The sequence below is a fragment of the Vanellus vanellus genome (genome assembly GCF_965231255.1).
Source record: "Vanellus vanellus genome assembly, chromosome: 3".
Classification (NCBI taxonomy): Eukaryota; Metazoa; Chordata; class Aves; order Charadriiformes; family Charadriidae; genus Vanellus; species Vanellus vanellus.
The window spans coordinates 44,725,552-44,747,864 of NC_138907.1; the positions used below are offsets into that span (position 1 = coordinate 44,725,552).

Sequence of the window (22,313 nt, forward strand, 5' to 3'; positions counted from 1 at the left end):
AAATGCACAAATTTTACAAATCACAGCAAACAAAATAAAAAGTCTTTTTTTTTTTTTCTAATGGGCTTACTCATTCAAAACCATAAAGTGTTACTGCTACTTCAGAAATGACTAAGTAATCTTTTTTTTTGTTGCAATGCCTGCCTTTTAAAGCAAAAGGTTGAAGAGAAGCATGGGAGCAAACAAGATACAGATTAGGTATAAGGGCCAAAGGACAAACGAATCACAGAGAAGTCACTAGTCCTTTTGAAAACCAATTATAGGCCATATAACCCTTAAAACATACTCACCCCTTCTTTTTTAAAATCAGTGAGACAACACTCTAAGATTCTGAAAGTAGTCAGGATCACTTCTTCATTTGCACTGCAACAGATACCAGAGCAAACTTGTGCCTATACCTGCCCTGTCTGCTCCCCCTAAAAGACGACTGTGCCACAGTCTACACATAGTGCCTCAGTCCCTACCTACCTAGGGAGGTTAATAAAAAGAAACACCACTCACCTGTGCAAAACAAAAAGCTGTGCGATGTTCTCCAAACTAGAGACTGTGACAAAACCCAAGAACCTCAGGACTACACCTTCACACCTTAGCTACACCATCATCCTCATTGCAGTCGTCTTTGGATGTCCCTGTTGGGTCTCTGCAGTTACAGATGGGCTCACTTGCCCTCAGCATTGCTGCATTTTCAAGGGAGAAATTAGAGTGCTGTAGTATCACCTCTCACCACGAGATGGTAGGTGTTTTCTGATGGCTAAAGGGGAATAGGCTTTTAATAGCCCTTTGAGTTGGTGAACTCCTCAGCTTCAGAAAAAGTAGAGAGAAAAGTAAATAGGACAAAAAAAAAATCTAATAAACTACTTATGAGATCATGAATGAACTGAGGCTTGAGCGGAGTGGGGGAAGCTCACATATATTTGGCACAAACATGAAAAAAAAACCTACCTAGCGTAAGGATTTGGATGCCCCTTTCTTATCTAATCCTGGCTCTTCCTGTTAAGAAACTTTTTAGTTGTATTAAATGTGGTTTATGTCATCAACAACATGAAACTTCGATTATTTTTGGAGACAAAAAGCATTCCAAAACTAAATATTGGGTAATTCTGAAGCAAATTCATAATAAAAAAAAAGCACCTTTATATGGATATGTAAATTTACATATCTATCTCATGCTGTACACAGACACACAGAATATTCATTCTCCAAGTTAATAACCAATTTGGCCTCATTTCTGCAATTTTCTCAAAAAAAAGTTGAAAGATGCAGCTGTAAGTAAAATTTTCAGTCAAGGAAACTATTTCTATACATACATCAGATGAAAGAGAAAGTTAACAACATAGACATTACTTCTCACTAATTCTTTCTGACAGAAGCTACTTCTTTTTCATCTCTTCTCCAGTTTTAATCCTCATCTTCATAGCACTGTGAAGACCAGTAGATGAAGCCTGAACAAACCCAACACACCAATACTCTTTCGTGTCAGCATTCAAAAAGTCCAAAGGCAACCTTGGTGATCCCATCCTAACAAGACTTGCACTGCTTTATCTTTCTCACATTTAAGATTTTCATGTGACTTTCCTTACCACAGTAACAAATACACATCTACCCAAACAACCTGCCTTTAAAATCAAGAATCACAATTTTACAAAGGTAAAATACAAAGACTACCAACTAGTAAGTCTGCCCAGCTGTTTAATTGCCCCCACCCCAACAGAGGGTACAGCCAAGCCTTTCCCAGGTCTGTCAACTCCTCTTTGCCATCAGTTTCTTGGAAGACAGAGTCAGTCCCAGTCCTTGGCCAAGGTACAGGCTTACAAATACTACAGAATCCACCTTTCCAAATAAATTCTTCTTAGTGCTGCTTATATTCAGCCTGTCTGACCAGTAGATCCATACCTTCCCTATACAACTAAGGCTAACAACTGACTATAGCCATGCAATGGGACTAGCTGAGCTCAGGGGGAAGGAAAAGCACTTTTCTGTCAAAACAGGCCACAAACCCAAGTCCTCATTTAACGGTGCACTGCCCTGCCATCCAAAATTGAACCAAAACTTAAGACTTACAAGATACATAAAACAGATCTGTTTTGTTGGGGATGCTCCATAGTTGACCTCACAGCAAAACCAAGGGCTCCTGGAGCACAGGACTGTACCTTTGCTGTTGAAGAACAGTTATTAGACTTGCCATGTCTTAGATAAAGTTGCAGGAATTAAAGAACATAGTGGTTTGGACATCTTCATAGAGCTAAAGTGGGCGGGAAGGGCCACTGATTACCCTGCAGGCACAGAGATGGCAGCCAAAGACAGGAAATCCCTGAAGGGAGAGTGGGTCTTGTACAGTAATAGGAGAAATATGCGATGGAACAAAACTGGTAGCCTAGTAGAGCCTTTTCAGTGTCCATGGGATTCTCTCGCCTTCATTATCAGATTGGTTTTTAATTCAGGAAAAGTTCACCCAGCGTAAGTTTCATACCTCTCTATAGTTAGTAACTCCACTGCAAGTTTCTACATAAACACCTTTGTCCATCATCTTATCAAAATTAACTCATTTTTCATATGGAAAAGATAAAGTAAGTGCATCTTCCTTCCTTGAACAGCAGTTAACAGTTGCAAACATAGATGCTTTAAGATGCCATGAATCTTATATATAAGATGTTTTTCACATAGCACAACTAGTTGATAGTTCAGTGGTTCCAAGGTGACTGGTGAGAAGGAAAACAGCTGTTTTTCTAGCTGTAATAAAAACAAATACAATCAAGTCAAACATCGATAATCTATATTTCTTCTAAAAATAGTATACATTATAACAGAAGATATAAGAATAAACTGAACACTGAGACCCAATATCTTGTAAACAGATACAAAACTAAAAAAAGTGTGTACATCTCAATTCATATCATACAAAGAGGAAAAAAATATTTCAAGTATACTAATGAGTAATCCAGTGTGTGTTGAAGATTTAAGGCTAACATTTTCAACTTTCAGTGCCGAACTTATGCAGAATCCACATATGAACTCTCCAAAGCAGGTTTATTTCCATCAGACATGAATCCTTGCAGCTGACACTGACTTTTCAAGAGTTTCAAGGGATCAGAACTAATTTCCAGGGTTTCTTCAAAATTGTACAAATTTTAGCCAGAAAACAGGAGAAGACATAGATTTCAGTTGAACACCTTGATTTAGAAATGCTGCTGCATCATTTCAAGTTCCCATTGCGAGTCTCAGGTGAGAGCTCCAGCTCCTTGCTGGACTGGATCTACCAAAGCAGAGCATACTACTAATACCACACATGTATAACTGTGGTATGTTGTGGGGGAGAAAAGCTGTTTGGTGTACATGCCAGCACTCATCACTCTGAAGAACAACTTGACACATGATCCTAAATCATGCATATTGTAGGCCCAAGGTACGGGGAGCATGCTGGACAAGTTGTATTATGAGCTATTTGCACATATGCAGTGGATGCCTGTGTAAGAACTGAAAATAGCAGGCAGCCCAGTCACAGCAGTAGTCCTCAAAGCTGATTCTAGAGCTCCTGACTAAAGACAGAAGATTATTTGCAAAAATTAGAGTTGACAGACATCTATCGGAAAACCCCTGTCCCTAGAAGAGGAACATGAAACATTTGAACTGCAGCACCAACAAGATACACCAGAATAATTTCCTCTTTAAAATATAGCTAGAAAACTTACTGTTCTAAACAGTAGCAGCTTTTTTGAGGAATAGTTAAAAGTTACTAAAAACTCCAGTCTTCAAGGAGCTCTTAAAAAAGAGAAAAAATTCAAACCTCAAATTTAGGTCAGCCTTGTACCTTGAAACTAGATTTTCAGCTTCTTGAAGTTACTAAAATAAAGCTAATTTATGTCACCCCAGAACTAGTGCCTGACATTGAAAACGTTAGTCTTTACTTCTAGCTCCTCTGTAACCATATCACTTAGTATCTATAGTATAGTACTATTAGAGGTCCCTATTCATTCTCTTACAGTAAGAAACTCAGTATACAGCATTAGACTTCCCTCAGCTTTGCTACTAATTCTTAGTAATTTCTACTCGAGAAAAGTAAACAGTGCATCAACCTGTACCCCATTCTAGTTTTGCCCCACATCTTGACATACTGTTCACCAGTGCTTTGGTATATACACCTATGTACATATTAGTATTGTCTGAGATGCTTTTAGTAAGGGTAACAACTAGAAGTATGCTTAAGTCACATAATTTTTGTGGGACATTATAGCTATAAGTACTTTATAGATCATATTGTATAACTGATTTTTCAGGATTTGTTTTTAAAACATTAAAACACAGAAGAATGGTAGGAAAAAGACCAATTTCTAAAATATTTAAAATGCAAACAGCGTAATTCAGAGTATCAAAATTCTTTGAGAAACATCAGTCTAAACTACCATAAGTGCTTTAATAACCATCCACCTGGACTGTAGATGAATTCACCCTGTTAATTTCCCATTAGAGTGGCTTTCATCAATACATAAACTTGTGCTAGTTGCATGCAAGTGTGCAACTACTTTGGTGTTGGACAAAGTAGGTCAACCCACAGGACTGTAAAGAAAACCACAGCCTGTGAAAAGGGAAGTTATACTCAATACTAAGGATATACTCTGGGTGAGGTATTAGCCATCACCTCACACTGCAAAGGGAGAGGCATTTGAGATAAGCAGATAAGTGCATTCATATCTTCTTCAAAACTTTGGAAACTACTTGTAAGTATAAAGCATTTTAATGTGGTTTTTTTTTTTTTGGTACCTAGTGGTTATGGGCTGGAAAGTCTCTCTGAATTGCATGATTTCTTCTATAGCAAAGACATGCCCTATGATGTAGAAGTATGCAAATAATTATTTCATTTAACATCTGTTCTTGTTTATACAAGAGATTTAAAGCTTAAATTTGCCTGAATGCAATGTTGAAATACTGAATTAATTGTAACACGCAAATCCAAATTGCTGCTTGGAACACTGAGGTGTTCCTGTGCGAAAACCAGTGTCATAAAGCTTAAAAAAAAATAATTAAAAAAAGAGGAAGAAAAAAAATAACCTCTCAACTTCTACTAGGTAGAACATATAAAATTGTGGAAGGGCTGCCAGAAAGGACGAGACTTGCCTTCTAATTATGGCTTTCCCAATAGCAACAGCACACAACTGACATGGTTCACAACTGCTGCAGTACAACCAGTGGTCTGGCTTTTTCGTTCCTCTTCTGCTTAGGAAGCCTACAAACAGCAGCAAGGAAACTGAAGGCATTTGTAGGCTCAAGAATACAACCTGCATTATTCCATCCACTTTTGGAAGGTTATCTTTGCAACCCTGAGGGCACAGAACATATATATGTATACAGTACATAAAGCTTACACAGTATACAAACCGTCAGTACAGGCTCTCTCTCTCTCTCTTGCAAGGAAAACTTCCCGTGTACTAGTGGCAGCTAGTCCCAGCGTTTAACACGTACAGCCTAACAACTTTCTTTGACCTAGAAGTCATTCTGGTAAGTTCTGTTCCCTCTCTTGGGCCATTCCTCCTCCACCCATTTCAGCAGCACTTTCACAACATCAATTCTCTTATAAAATTTACAGAGATCAATCAGCTGCTCCACAGTCCTGTCACTATTCCGTAGCAAGAACTCCAAGGTGGGACTTTGGGGCTTTTGTTCAAGGAAACACAATTCATCATAAGTCATCCCCCACTTGCTTGCTAAGTTTCTCCAGTTTTTCACTGTTGGGTGGCAGGGATCCAGCTTTAGCCTCACTGTGTACAACAAGTCCTCATCATTGAGCATGTCACTGATAGTCGGTGCACGGAATAAGCACAAGGAGCAGGTGCCATTTTCCTTGCAGGTTTTCTTGAGATCTGCAGTAAAAAACATTACATGGAGAGAAGTTAGGATCTATTGCCGTGGTTTCACCAGGAACAAAAAGTTCAGAGCACAAAGGGTTGAAGAGTATTATGCTCCTGTGAATCGTTTCTGAAAAAGCCACAATAGTAACAGGTTAATGCCTTTCCTTATAAAGTACTGATGAAATGAACTTTCTAAGACTTCCCTCTTCACTACGCTCAGTAGCTATAATCAAAAGGACAGTTATTTTGAAAGCACCATGTTTATAGTTTTATAGAAAATGCATGAGATTCAATACAGTGTGTGAGCTGGGATCATCACTTCCTCGAGTCTGCCATAATCCCTGCCTACATCACCAACAGCATTATGTGCACATTATGTGCATCTTGTATACACATGTTGTAGGATGAAAGAAAAGGTTTTGCACTTCTGAACTGCTGCCTTAATAACATGAAATATTTGCACTGAGAATCTCTGCTGACAGCTGCAAACACAACTAACATCTAGTACTTTAACACAATGAAAAAGTGGAAATGTTCCTTTGCTTCGTAAGGGCTCTTATAATAAAAGCTGCCCCTGTCCTACCAAGCAAGACTATTTTAAATGTACATTATGCAAAGGAAAAAATTGCATACTCTTCTATGTGTGAGAAAAATAAAAATACCAAGTTGCTGGAAGAAGGAGGTGGTATGTTCTAAAATCTGCATCAGATACTGAAAAGTGCCATTTAAAGGTCTCCTACTTACAAAAGTCAATATCTCCCCAGCATTGTGAACAATGTGGTGCTATCAGACTATATTATATATTAATAATCCATAAAAGCACATAGAAATCAATTTTAGTCATACTTCTAGTTAAATACTAATACTAAGACCTTTAACCTTGCAGTGGTGTAGGGCATTGTTTGAGCATTTTGGACTACAGATAATGACCTTAACTCTCCCTGCTCCTTGTTGAAGGCAGGGAGAATTCGGTATGTCAAAGAGTAGTAGATAATGGATGCAGCCCAAAAGCACTTTCTAAAGCTTCTGTCCTCCAGCCTCATTGTACAGCTTGAAATAGGGAAGAAACTGGTCCTACTTGGGATAAAACTCTTTGAAAAAGGGACACTACAATAAGAAAACTGATATTAATCAAAAGAGTGATTAAAAACAGTAACACATAATTTACAAGTGCTGGATCAGTGCTGATCTAAGAGACTTGAACTGTATCTCTGGAAAAGGCAAATCTGGTACTCAGTACCACCTACTCATAGAAGTTTTTTTGTTTTTGTTTGGATTTTATTTTTTTCATTTGCAGTAATTATTGTCAGACTATGTGAAAATTCCAGAAAGCCCATCAAATTGTGATTTTTCTATTCTGAGTATTAGTGCTGATAAAAGCAACTCAGCTGAACGTAGCTTCAGCATGCGCTTTGGTTTTAAGGGAAGAACAGACTATTGTTATTTTTGTAACATTGCTCATCGACTTGCTTTTTTAGCAGGCCAAAGACAACTTCTGAAGTCTTCAACAAGTTAGGACGTGCAGCAGCAACACTGCTACAGACACATAACTTCATACAAATGCTTAGATTCCCTGTTAAGGGGAAACATGTTCTGGTGACATCTTTGCTCATAGGTATTCCACAGGCCTTGCAGATGTTCTGTACAGAAATATGTATGTGAACTATTCTGTTCTTCTTGCAAACCCTGAACTCTTGATGAAGTGAGACAAAATTTGCTTGCTTCACTCATACCAAGATTTAGTTATACAAACAAGGCAAAATGTAATCCAATCAAAGTTCTGGCTGAGCTCAAAGGGCAGGAGAGCGCCCTATCTGAATTTCATCTTATTTTGCTTTGCAAGGATGCCAGAGTAAGTTTTATCCTCCAACAGAAGCAGGGAATAAGGGGTAAAGAAAACACAGGACACAGTTATACGTAAACAAAACTAAACCAACCTGCTTCTTGTGCTATACCATGTGCAGACTATCAAAAGCATTATAAAGAATCCTGCTTTTCTAAGATGCCCCGTGTTAGATACTGATGAGCAAATGATGATCTACCCATTTAACTGCACGATCCTAATGCTACATGATAGGACAAGCTTCTTTACTAACAGGAAATTCTCAGTTTTTCACTGTTAGATTAACGGGGCTGTACATCATCCACACACACCCCACCCCCAGCTGAGTTTATACAATTATGGCCCCCACAGCCCACCGCCACCTTCTGCTCTCTCCAGGTAGCTGTTTACAGATTTATTCCAAAGGTGGATTTACTAGATGTCTTACACATTTTGTATGGTCTACATTATTGATCATCACCTCCTTTAGAACAAAGGGGAAGCTGTAAATGACACTGGTAATAAAATGAGCTCCACAAGCACTGATTACCCAGGCAGTTCTTGGTTATGACAAAGAGCAGTTTTTAGTAAAGTACTTTCAAAGAAAATCTAGGAATAAAACATGTAGAAAAGTAAAGCTGACATATTACCTGAAAGTGGTTCATCAGTACGGTTTTGCGTGTCTTTGTCTTCTGGCTACAAAGCAGAAAACAAATATAAATCAGAACAATGTATTTGAACATCAAAATAACTATTTGGCTAATTTACAAGTGGCAGGAGATTACTTAGAAGAATCCCAAGCTACTTGTAAAGTCAGACAGGGAATATATCCTGTTTTGAGGAATTAGAGACAATCTGCAGTCTTTTCAGGCAGCATTTCCATGCTTTGGCTCACAAAACTACCCTGTATCCACTGAACAATGTCATCTTTATTAATGATATGCTATGAGGTTACATCTTTTGAATAATTTGTTTTTAATTCCTCAGCAACTGTTCAACAATTCATATGGTTTGATTAAAAAGATTTTTTAAATGCTTTGTAACAAAAAATGATAATTTTGCCTGTAATGTGCAGCAGTGAGGGATTGTTTCATTGATCGAGGAAAAGCGGAGGAGCTTTTTTTACAAATTTCTTTACATACATAGGAAGCTTTTCTAGACAACAGGTGGATTTGAACATTTCTGCTGGTTCACGTCTAACCTCCTCCTGTGTGAAGTAAACATTCCCTCAGTGGCTTTTTGCCTGCTAATTAAACATAATGAAATTACTTAGCAGTTTGAGACTGCAACACACGTTGTAACATTTCAATTCTACTGTTTAGAGAGCAACATCTAAAAACTGGAAGGACAGCACCTTGATCCCAGGACTGCGGTAAACTGCAGCTGCCCTTACTTTAACTACACGGGTGTGGAGCCAGGTGAAATAGCTGTCTTCTGTTGAGGATTTAAAGATGAAAGCAGAAGGGGATTTTCCCCTTAGATAGCTGTAATAAAGTATTGTTGATTTTTCATATTGCGTCACTCTTTCAAAACTATAACAGCAGGCTTCTTAACATTCTACAGGCTGTGTATGCAAACACAAGCCAACTGAGTAACAATATAGTGTAATAAGATACTCTATTCCTACCTGCTACACCTTCTTTCCTAAGAAATCCACTAAAAATAGAATATAGGCAGCTTCAGTTGATGTGGTGAACATGCATACATTCACAGTCCAATTACAAAGAAGGTAAACTATCTCCAAGATATTTAAAGACTTTCTTAGGAAAGCCAAAATTTGCATGCTGTTTTCAGCATTTCTTTATTCCCTGAAAACTGCAAGATCACACATGCAACATCTATTCACCCCACAAAATGTCTGGTCTCTGCTCAAGACAGATCTAACACTGCATATACCACTTGCAACAAATAATCCTTGCCATTATCTTTTAGTAGGTTAATTTTTGCACTGGCACCATGTAAGCTTTCTCTGGACAGAGCTTTTTAAACATGAACTTGGCCTTCATGGCAACATTTAAGCACCCAAAGTTTAAGAAAAATTAAATCTGGAAATCCTGATTATAATCATTGTGTTCATTCCCACAAATTTCTTAAAAAGGTAGGACATTATTACTGAGCCCTGAGCAGCAAATCCCCAGAAGGGTAACTCATTGGGACAATGAGGAGCTGCCTATCACAGCTCAGCCTTCCCAGAGATCTGTTTCAGATTAAACATACAAGCAAATAAAAACAAAAGATAAATAATAATAATAATAAAAAAGTGGATATTCACTTAGTTTGCAATAGCTTAGTTGCTATCCTGAGCTTCTGTAACATTTCCCAGACTTTATGAATTCATGAAAGTTCAAACTGTATTGTGAAAGCTAATACCTAAATGACTTTAAGAGATGTCATTATACTCAAGTCTCCTGATAAAAAATAGCAGGAGTGGCTAGTACTGCAAAAAGTACAATGAAAACCAGGGATACCTACCTGTGCCATGCATCTGCTTTCAAAATTGGTAATTTTACTGATCAGTTATTATCCACTTTTATCAATCAGATGCACTCAGGTTTATTCAAGATCATTTTCTTGTAATGTAATTGCAATAAGACAATGTAGTGAGTGTTACTGCCCATGAAATGAAGGTATAACGCAAGAGTATTTTTTTCCCCACAATGAAAATCCAAACAACCTCTACAGGTCTAATCAAAGCCATAAACCTATGCACAATCTGAAGATAAACAGAAAGATTTCCAGCTCTGTAGAACCATTAACACCCTAAGACACTGAAATATCTTTATAGTGATTCTAAGCTGGTAATAAATGCCCTCTTCTTGATGATGGGAATAAGATGGTTACCTCCATCATCTATGAAATGCATACCAAACCCATGTTTGTTTCTGATGAAATTCAGCTGGGACTCTGGCATTAGGAATTCCTTTTAATTCTTCATCTTGTGGGAAAAGGCTCATTCCTTTCTCTTCTCCAAGTTTTCTGCTCAACCCAAAGAGAGTCAATTTGAAATGCAGCAAAAACCATTCCCTTTGAAAAATGGTAACCATGGAGCATGGAAGCCACTCAGCATTACCCACCCTATGGCAACATAAGATTTCACAAACAGCAGAGAGTTTCCACTGTGGGAAGAGCAGTGTCCCAAATTCAAAGCAGAACAGTCAAATACCTCCCTAAGGACAAAATACAAGGTGTCCAAAACCTAGGATTATTTACTACTTCACTTATTCTCTGCCCTGGCTCTATTTTCAGCAGGAAAGAGGGAGAACATGCATGACAAAACCTTAACGCTTTGTTGGCTCTTCTTCAGAGCATCTACACATTAATCAAAACCTATTTAAATGACACAGTACACATTAACAATTAAATAACCATTCTTTTGCTCTTCTCTACAAAAGGTCACTTCACTGAAGTCTTTTGAAAAGAGAGCCTATTTCTGGTCTGTTTTATTGAGTAATTCCATGCTCTCCAGATATAGTCTGAAAATATATTTAACAACATATTACTTGTCAACAGCAATAACTTAGTACAGATTCAAGTATCATTTTTCTTACCTGTTGGATTAGACCAGAATCTGACGTAAGGGTCTTGATGTTCACAGATGCAATTTCCAATGTAACTTGATCTGTTAGGTATTCCTCATCTAAGACAAAGACTGTGAAACACTAGTCTTCCACCCAAATACAAATTTGAATAGTAAGACTATCAAACAAAAATTACAGATGTCTAGCACACAAAATTTAACTCTGTATCATGACCAGTCACTGGGAAACGCTGGATTAAAAGCCCAAAATATTAAACTGGCAGAAACTGAAACAACCATGCAGAACGTGACTGTGCAAAGAAAAATAATTCTTGTAGAGATCAGATATTAGTGTAACAGGTTTTTTTTAAAGAACCACCACAGTACTTTTGAAGCAAGAGTCACGTTCTTCTTTCAGAAAGCTGACAAGAGAATATTAACTGAACCAATACATCAAAGTAGGATGATGATTGTCACAAGTCAGTACAACCCTTTTTGCTTTGCTTTTCTCATCACACTTAAAATGATAATTGTAGAAATATGTATTACACAAATGTTTACCTTTTATTCTGCCCCTTTGTGAATTAGGCTTATCCTACTTATCTCTACTACACAGGAGTTTTCTGAAGCACTCAAATAATCCGTTTTCAAAGTGTGTTTATCACCTGCCCTGGGAGTCCACTGAAAAGCACAACATTCTCCAGCATAGCACAAACTCTATTTACCTTTCAAGCTTCACTTCAGCCCTCAACATGAGGTACAAGGGATGCATAAGGCCTTTGTGAACCTTGTGCAAACAGACTAATTTCACTCTGCATAATTAATAAGGTCCTTATCATTAAACCATCTGCATAATTCCCCTGGGTCAGGTACTGACCAACCAATAACACGAGCTTAAAAGAGGTTATATTCTATATGTTTTTTACACACAAGAACTCCCCACGGTGGTGACTACATTTTATAGTGCTGGTACATTTCCATTTGCTGTTTGTTTAGTGGTAAGATCTCATTAAAGAACAGCTATTATTCTTATGAATCGTCAGATAACAGAAAGAAGACATATTTCCTTATCTCACTCAAGAAACTGATCTGAATCAAATAATTCCTCCTTGCAGTTGCAAGAAAACAAAACAATTATTTTCTTCTTTTCCTGGTTTTATAAGACTGCTGAAACTCAAAGTCAAAGAATATTCCACCCCCAGGAGGGTAAATGTTTAATAATTCTTTATGACTAAGTCCAGAGACAACAGAAAAAAATAAAATCAAAAAAGTCTTGCTGAAAATGCAGAATATGGGCATCAAAATTCCACTTCATTTGTGTGGAAACATATGTGAAATTTGTTCTGTACCTGAGTGGAGGGAGAATTATAATCAAAACATCATGAAAACATTAAGCCTAGTCCTGCAAGATGAAAAGTTCCCCCAACTCACCTTTAATTCATAATTGGTAGAGTGTGCTAAGAACTTAAATAAGTTATGGCCCCCAAATGGTCCATTAATTAATTGACCTACAAAAGCAACAAAACAGTCCCCACTCCACCCCCAGCTAATGTACTGTCTATTCAAACGTATTGGAAGCACACATAATTTTGTTACACAGAATCAAACCTGCACATCTGTAACACTTTCTAGCTCACAGATTTATATTTCTGAGTGTGTACTTTTATAGAAATAGTTATGTAAAGTCATTCTCAGAAAAAAAAAAATAAATCACAGAAATGAACAGAATATTAAGAGGTATTTGTATCACTTTCAACTCCAAAGGGGAAATGTCAAGCTATATGAGTACTTACATCTTTTTACACTTAGCAAAAGGAAGCGGAAACTAAAATTAAAAATAAAGCAAGTTCATTTCCTTTCTACAGGAAGTGTCTACTTCCTCTCATGTATCTTATTTAAATTAAATGCATTTAAAAGATGCAATCTCAGATTTCAAACAATTTTGACAAATATGAAATTTAGGAATTTATCTGATTAATTTTGTGTAGGACCTGATGTCACAGGTGAAATAAAAAACAGGACATGGAAAAGAATGTTACAGAGAAATTTCTTTAGTGTTAATAAACAATTTTGAAGGAATAAACCACCTGGGTGCAAATAAACAGAAAGTAGTTTATGACTTCAAATTAGTTTTCATCCCACATTCTCCTTCCTTACTGAACAGCACTTATGAGAAGATGCTTGTTTTCTCTGGCTGGCTCCCTCAAGCCCCCACAATAGTCTCTGACCTTTCTTTAACCCCAGTGGTATATTGTTCAAGCTCCTCAGCAAAACTTTCCACTGTAGCTAGCTTCTGCATAGTTTCCTGTGTCTCTCCCCAGTGCAGTGTGCAACACAAGACGGAGAACACACTACCTGCAGAGTGCTCCTCAACTGAGCCCCTGCCAGTGCATTCCCTGGACAACGGTGAAGCCTGGGATGACAAAAAAAACCCACCCCACATGTCAAGGAAACCATAAAGGGGATATTCACACTGTGTAATACATGTATTTTACTTCAGTGCAATACAGAATCTGCACTGCCTCACTCCATTTTCAGTAAGGAGAGGCAGGAACTTGTGCAGAGTGGACCTATATTAGGTTCCCAAGTAGATGGTATTAATACCTGCTGAAGGTAAAACATGGCATAAAGACTTAATCGGTTATAGGGCTGAGAATGCAACCAGAGGCAAGAAAGCTGGAAGGTATTTTTGGATTATATTTCTGATAACCTGAACGCACTGGTTATCTCTTCAAAGCCACCTTCCAATGTTATCACGTCTCTATCATCTATTCTCTGAACGCTGTGTTTTCATGGTACCACTGTATTTTCCTTCCAGATTGAGAACCAAGATCTTCTGATGATAGTTTTAGACTGACTTTTAGATCAAATCTAAACTTTGTAAGGAAATTTTGAGAGTTATATGTATACACCAAACTGACCTTAAAAATACAGAAGACAACACTACACTTAAAACATAAACATCTAGGAAAAAACAAGATTCTTTCAATCTGTTGGATAACACCAATGGGTTTATCACACATAACAACACAGATCTATGACACCTGAATAGAAAGAATTCACGATACTTACCCTTAGGTACTCCTGTATCTTGGACAGGATATTTTTCAGTCTGTCACAAAAAGGCAAGAGACACAGATGTCTTATTTTGAGTGTAATTGTGCCAGAGAAAAAGTATATAAAACTGCATAATTATAGCTGCATCTCTTAAATTGCTACTAGTTGATCTGTCTATAATCAGACATAGTAACATGCTTCTTACACAGGAAATGAGATGCTACTAATGCTACTGATTAGCACATGCAAAAGTAATAGAGATGGCTGCTGTGCTGCAGAATTTTTAAATGATTTTTTTTTTAGTGAAAAAGCAGAGATTGGGAATGAAATTTTGCATTTAAGTAGCAAGATAATCTATAAAAGGTAATACATACCAGGAGGAACAGCTCTTTTAGCAGATATAAGCTTTTAGTAAAATGTAACTGTACTGAAAGAAAAAATATTTTTCCCTTCTGCTCTAAAATTAAAAAGCTGATCCAGATGCAATAGAAAACTATTATTACCAAGTTTAAGGGGATAGCTTAGTATTATACCTGAAATCTACCTCCTTCACTATGACCCCTACCCTTACGTAGAAGTAGGTGTGGCTTTTATAGAAACTGGTAACAAAGCAAACAGATTAAAGACATCTTAATTTAAGGAAGAGGGGTGGTGTCGTGGTTTAGGCCAAATCCACCACTGGGGACCCGAGGGACAAACTTTAATTTGTCTCAGACATAGCAACTTTTCCCCACCTTTTAAAAACTCCCCTTGGCAAAACACAGCATCTAATTTAGTCAGTCAACAAAACCAATCACAAAGTCTGTATCTTTTATTAAAACCTGCTGACACAAATGCATGTACACAGACTGCAATAATGGATCCCAATGAAGGATCAGCATTTAAAGTACCGGTGAAATTTTCAGAGTTTCTTGCTGACTCTCTGTTGCAAAGCTTCAAAATGCGAAGAAAACATCAAGGCAAAGCAATAGCTTGCTCACTTGCCATCCATAAAATAAACCAATGCATTTCAATTTGTTCACATAACTATATTAGACAACAGTCTTCTCTGGGCTACATGGCACTGTAACTTTTCCCCAGAGAAAACAATCCATAGCAACATTAAAAAGAAAAACTCATATAAGACTTGACAGAATTTCATATTACTTTTACCTGATATACTCCTTGTCTCAGCATAAGACTGGCATGTTTAATATCCTAAGACACAAAAACTTATCATAAGATGTGTTACTCTATTTGCCCACAAGAACTGTTTGGTCTCTCCCTAGGTTCACCCATGCCTGCTGTAAGGCACTGCTGCTAGGTCTTACTTTTCCATGACTAACCCACCAGACAAAATAGGTACAGGAAGGAATAATAACTTAGTACAATTAAATCTTAGGCCTTAGGTGGGTTTTCTTATCCCTCCAACCCATATAGACAGAAGAATGCCAGCACTAATCCTTATTGATTGCTTTTTCTTGTGTGTTTTTTTGGTTGGTTGGTTGGTTTCTTTTTAACGAAAAAAAAAAAAGGTAGTCATAGCCTCTAGAGGCTATTCCATGGACAGCTCAGATGGTAACATCCAATTCAGCTTAAGTACCTATTGGTATTTTTATTCACACTTCAATTGCATAGGGTTAGTAAAATAAAATTTGTTTATGTAGATATATGCATGGTTTACATTAACATACTTGAATGTTTTACCTCACTTCTGCACTACATAACTGTAGAGAGCTATAATGATTTTAACTGTGTTAGACCAGAAACACATACCATTGTTAAGGAAAGAGTGCTTGGATCTGTATCCTCCACTGGCTCTTTTGCTGCATGATCTGCTGGAAATAAGAAAGCTCTATCACTGCATAATCCTCAATATATTTGTCTGGCAATTCATATCCTGCTTCTTTGTCTGACCAAGATAAAGCACAACTATGCAGCCATTACATGCATTATGTCAAATTACATTTCCATAAGAAAACATGTCAAAATGAAAATGTCAGAGCTATTAGCACATAGATGAGACACTACATGCAACAAGGAAACCCAACTCTAAGCTAACAAAAGATAGACCTAAATGAAAATTGTAAATGATCTTTAGTAAAAAAAAAAAATAAATCAGAAAGCAATTCCACAATAAAAAGTAAAATTCAGCAAATTTGCTAAAAGGTAAGTTTTGTTCTCCAAGTGACAGTACTCCATTTTTTGTTCAGAGAAATAATTCAAACAGTAAACATACCCACTACAACAAAAATTAATACTATAATAAACAGCAGATTGTAGTACAAAACCTATTAAAAAACCTATTTGAGGTAAACATTAATTATTTGTATACAATAGAATCATAAATGTCAATTATATTAACATCAAAAAGATACAAACATAAATCTTCAAAGTACTTGCAGGTGAATCATTAAATGTCAACCACTCCGCACCAATGGCTAAATTGACAAATAATAGAGGGGTACTGAACAAAAGTGCACAGAGAATCTGAAACAAATCTCATACAAAAGTCAGGATTCACAAAACCACTCCAGTAATTTAACATCATCCTGCCATTTTCTTGAGAAATCTCTTCTGCTGATAAGGATCACATTTTCAAAAACTGAAAAGCATTTTAAACTATGTAGTAGGATTTTCACTCCATTCTTGTCACTCTCATTCTAAAAGTCCTTATACTTACTAAAAGCACGTTAAATGCTTTCAACAGCAACCAGTAAGAGGTGGTTGGAATCAATATTAGGTGATTACCTTTTCCCCAAAAATACAGAAACCAGTACATTTAGAACACAGTCCCAGAAATTAATTACAAAATGCACAAGCATAAACACTGAGTGCCAAAATAGCCAGAAGTTACACAGACACTATCCTAACCAACTGAAACTGAGCATAGTTGTTTATTTTGGGACCTACTCCTGCAGATCTACTCAATACAATACAACAACAAGCTAAAGCATAAGACAATCAACAGGCTTGAAAATAAAAAAGGTGGCAGCACTGGGGACAGAAGCAGCAGCCCCAGGGCTCCAGGCAGAGCCCTTCTGCCTCCTGCTTCTGCAAGGCAGCCCCATCAGCAGCAGTTGCGGGGTGTCTGGTGGGGTGCCCAGCCCCTCTCTGCAGTGCTAGGAAGAGCCTTTCTCAGTTCTGTGCCCACAGGAAGACCACACGTATTCTCCAGGCAGGTGGCCTGGATTAGAGGGGTCAGGTCTACGAGTCTTGAGCACAGCCTTTGCACATACACACACTGAATGTTTTAAGGCGGCAGAGGTCTATGAAATTTCAGACGAGCATGTTCACACTGCAGTATAACGTTTAGGAAGATACACGCAAAAGAGGAAAAAAAACCCAAACCAAACCCCCATATTCTTGTCACACGTGACTGTTTTGGTAAATATGAAATCTCTGCTCCAGAAATATGGTATTAATGGAATGTTCTGGACAAAGCCTGTCCTGATGGCAAGGGCCAGCACACACCGCCATAAGCTTCCCAACTGAAATGCAGAGAGGTTCAGAGTCAGATTGGGATGCGAGAAAATACAGTAAGCTGGCGTAAAACATTGCATGACAGTAGGGCCAAAAATGGAGGATCCAAGTGGGAACTGTAGTGGAGAGCTGTAAAGGAACTGGAAAGGGAGCTGGGGCAAAGAGAGCAGCCCACCTGTACAGGAAAGCTGAAAAAGAAGGAGGTACCGGGAGCCAAAGAAAAGCTCCAAGGAAGAAGGCCAGCCCAGGCATCCCTAGTCTCACTGTTTCTCTACTATCAGCAAAGACCCAACAAACCCAGTGGCAAAGCATGCAACTTATTGTCAGTTTATTCTGAAGACCTTACAGCTCCTCCTTAGGGATTTTTAGATGCATTAAAAAAAAAAAAAAAAAAGTTCTTTCTTTTGTCCTTGTAATATGAGGAGTCTCGGGGTAGACGAAAGCAGATCCCACAAAAGGTCCATGCCTTGGTGAACCTTGGTGGCTACTGTAGCTATGGTAAGGGCTTCATCCCCTATCTTTTGTAACATCTCCAAGATACTGCCAAGGTACATGGCGACACTGGTAATTTACTTTTCACATTCCAGAGGGAAGCACCAAGAATACAGGCATTTGAAATAAGGACTGGACAGACCCCAGGGTGACTCTACAAGAGGTGATGGGGTACAGGGTGGTACCTTTAATTGACTCCTGCTTTCTAGGTCTCACATGGAAACACAGTCACTGTCAATCTGTGACTCTGCATCTTTCTTCCTTAGTATACATCCTGAAAAATATCTTAAAACTGTATTTCTTTCCCTATACCTCAATTTCTTCCCTTTTGTTTTTCTAGTTCTTTATGAAGAATAGCAATTTCCATGTTTTTCATGTTGTAGAGCACTACCAAGTCCCAACATTTTCTGTAAGTCGCACATATGTCTATGAATATTTGTACTTAGGAATAAAGGCTCAACATACTGGCTGCAGATGATTCACCATGGTCTTGCTGACCACTGACAGCAGACAGATTATTTGAAAACCAGAGACTTAATATTTAATTGGGAATAAGGCAATTAAAATGCCATGTCCCCTCTCTCTTTCCCACATGTATCTCCCACGGCATTCTGCAGCTCATCTCATACAGCTGGATGCAGGTGCACAAAACAGCAGGGAGGAAAGTTCTCTGTTTACCTCAAATGTAAAACATCCACAGTTTTGCATGTTGAAAGGCCAACAGGAAATACAGGTATCATCTGACTGACTATTCAGTGCACATCATCTTATTTCATAGTTATTTTGACAGACAGCTTGATAACAACGCTATCTGGGATCCCTGAAAAAAATCATTATTGCCATACTCTCCACTAACAGCATACAGCCACTGGCCTACATTTATACTTTTGCCAGGAACCGCACGTGAGTTGACTCAGATGGACATAAAACAGCACGTGCAAACTGACTCAGACAGACATAAGGCAAGTTCGATGGTTGCCCCCAAGGTTTCTTTTTGCCACCCAGCACCTGCACGCTGACGGCTCAGCGGCTGCCATGGCTCTTCTGCCTGAGCCTGTCCAGTATAACCAGTCTGCAACAGGAGCAGTAGACTTGTAGCCATTACCACCGTTTCCCTCTGTTCAATACTGCTACTCTAACAGGGATGCAATGCTGCACACTTAGTGTGAACAGTTTGCCAGTTTTATATATATGCGAGTATATACGTGTCTACACAAACATATTCAAACTTCTAGCCCTCTATCTGCTCTTCATCCTTGCATTGGAAGGAAGTCTGAAGGCAAGTTTTGGAGACCTTAGCATTTTGACCTTTAAGCAGGAGGGGGTTCACAAAGCACCATACTACTACCCTCTGTTACAGTTTTTTCCCTGCAACATAGCCTTGACGCTGCCAGTAGTCAGTGAGGCACGTAAGGTCTGCTGTTGTTACGTAGTTCAACCATATACATATAAGACCTCTTTCACGCCAAGGCAGGGCATACACATTAAGAGTACAACTTAGGAACAAAGCGATCACACTATTATTAATGTTCATAGAGATGAACCCTTTGATTAAACCCAAATCAACAACGGTGCTTTGGCCAGATGCACGTGAATTTCAGATTTGAATAAGAGGAGGAAATAGAGCAAATTATACTAGAATATTCGTTCTCTGAAAAATCTAAGTCCATCAGCCCTTGTGCACTTTTGTTTACTATTACCTACTCAAAACTGTCTCTGCCTGACCAGATCGGTAGGGAAAAACTGTGATGCTGGCACACCTGAGATGAGGTACTTAAAAGTTATTTGCACCATTAGGCATGTAAGTTAAAGACCGTGGGCTTCCTAACGACCGGGATTCTGGGATTTTAAGAAAATGGCTTTTTAATGTGCTGTTAGCAAGCACATTAAACTTATATGCTAAACACTGGAGCAGGCTTGACAAGACAAGTTGCCCTAAATCACATCAGCAGAGCACATGATAAATTATTACTACGCTTAATTAGCGTGTGCGGAGGGGGAAGGGAGCAACTAACAAACCCTTTTAATCTCGGCCGGGGCTGTACTCCTCACCTGGCTCCCATGAGCCACGGCCACAGGTCACCCTCTCCCGAGCAGGGAAGCGGGGCGGCAGGACTCCGCGGGCCGCGCTCCGCCTGCCCCGGACCCGCGGGGGGGAACCTTGGGAGCCGCCGCCGCCCCTCGGGGCACCCCGCCCGCCCGGCTCCCCGCGGCGGCGTCCTCCTCACCTGGGGGCAGCGGGTCCTGCGGAGCGGCCATGGGGCGGTCGGCGGCGACGGCGGGGTCCCAGCGCGAGGAACGAGCGGCGCCCGCCGACGTGCCCGGAACCGCCGCCCCGCTGCGCCGCCCCCTTCCTGCCGCCGCCCCGACCGGAGCCCCACCGCAGGTAGGGCCGGGTGCGGGGCCTCGCCTCGCCCTCCGCGGGGAGGGGGGAGGAGGGAAGGAAGGGGGTCCCAGCCCCGGCGCTCTCGGCCGGGGTAGGAAGCGTGTCCACCGGGAGCCCGCAGTTCCCAGCGGGAAGTACCGCTGTCCCGCCGGGGTAACTCCTCCGGGCGGGAGGTGCTCCACTAGATGAACTCTCGGCGTTTCGTTAACACCACAGACACAAGGTATATATTATGGCTCATCAAGTAATACTAGTTTGGACCTAAAGTTAAGTTAGTTACTTCAGCAATATAAAATCAAATGCTCGCTCTCCTGCTCTTACAGATATCTACGCCCTTAAATAACTGCCTTCAGACAGAGAGGGGTGGTCTCGGTTAGGATTTAAGGTGCGCCTACAGATGGCTCAGCGCAGGAACGGAGCTTAACACACACGTATTGCAGAGCAACAATCATAAACCGCACCGGTTTGCCACAAATATTTAAAATTCATCCTCTTATGCTACAGGCACTTCCAATACCATGATGATGTCGGATCTTTCTATGGAATTGCTTTGTGTCCCCACTCTGGCAAATTCTCTCACTTAAGGTTTCAATATACTTAAAGTAATACAGATTTCTTAAATGACGTCCGTGCATGAAACCAGTTTCTAAATAAGAAATATCATGTATTGCTATTTAGTGTACAATACTAACAAAAGAAACCAGCATAACTGAATTTGCCATTATAAAGACCATATTTGTGTATTAGCCACCTTACTTGTTTAATAACAAGGTTACCTTACAGCCAAATTCTACTCTGTTACGCTGGGAGCGCTCCAATTCAGTCAACTGCTTTACATTGTAGTAACTAAAAGTAGCCAGTGGTCCGTAAAGCATTAAAAATTGCATGCTTTTCCAGAGATTATTTTCCATCTCTCCTGCATATTACAAACAAACAAAAGAAGTGATAAAGATTAAATTACTCTTATTTACAGAATTTAGACTGAATACAGTGGGCTCATCCTGCTGTTTGGCTTTTTCATTAGTATCAATAATATCAATGTTTTTCAATGATTCTGTTATTGAATTTGTGAATTCTTGTAAAAGAGCAAGTCTTTGTGAATAGAGCTCTCATGGTGTACACCTAAATCATCCTACCAGTGACAGTACTGACATGGTATTTAGAAGATGCAGAGCATCACCCTTATTTTGCCAGAGATAAATGGAGGTTTTGCCATTGGGTTATACACACAAGCAAACACAAATGTACATCTATATATATTTTAAACTCCAAGGTAGTGCTAATAGATCACTAACATTTCTGTAGTTCATGATGTGTAAAAAACAAAGTAGTATTTTTTTAGGCATACCATTTGGGTTCAGCTGTTCATGGTATGGGTTGGCTCTGATTGCTTCCACATTAATATTAAAACTCAATCCCAAAGAATGCGTGCATTTCTTTGTTGAAAAGGGTAACACTAAGTCTAATTAGAAATAAAATTGCTGATTCTGTAAGTTTCCCTATATTTCCTTAGAGGCACAATGTTTTGGGAAGGATAATCAGGTTGAGAGTTAGAGGGTGGAGAAAATGTATTCTTACCAACACAGATCCACACAAATGCTAGAGTAGTAATTGGAGCTTCTCCTATAACTGTAAGGAATGACAAAGCCACAGTAGAGCTAAGAATTTTCTGGATTTTAAACCTGCCAAATGCATGCCTTGATTAAATGAATGCCATATCTGCCCTGAGGACCT

At 39.0% G+C, this 22,313-nt stretch overlaps 1 protein-coding gene across 1 annotated transcript; it reads right to left on the reverse strand.

The window, feature by feature from the left end:
• Nucleotides 1-5,140: 5,140 nt before the first annotated feature.
• On the reverse strand, nucleotides 5,141-20,452 carry EDARADD (EDAR associated via death domain; the record flags this gene model as incomplete). Its single annotated transcript, XM_082481145.1, has 6 exons — nucleotides 5,141-5,855; nucleotides 8,316-8,361; nucleotides 11,214-11,302; nucleotides 14,255-14,294; nucleotides 15,995-16,053; nucleotides 20,422-20,452. The coding sequence occupies 6 exons, from the start codon at nucleotides 20,450-20,452 to the stop codon at nucleotides 5,479-5,481; spliced, it is 642 nt and encodes a 213-aa protein (XP_082337271.1). The 3' UTR covers nucleotides 5,141-5,478.
• Between the last annotated feature and the right edge of the window lie 1,861 nt (nucleotides 20,453-22,313).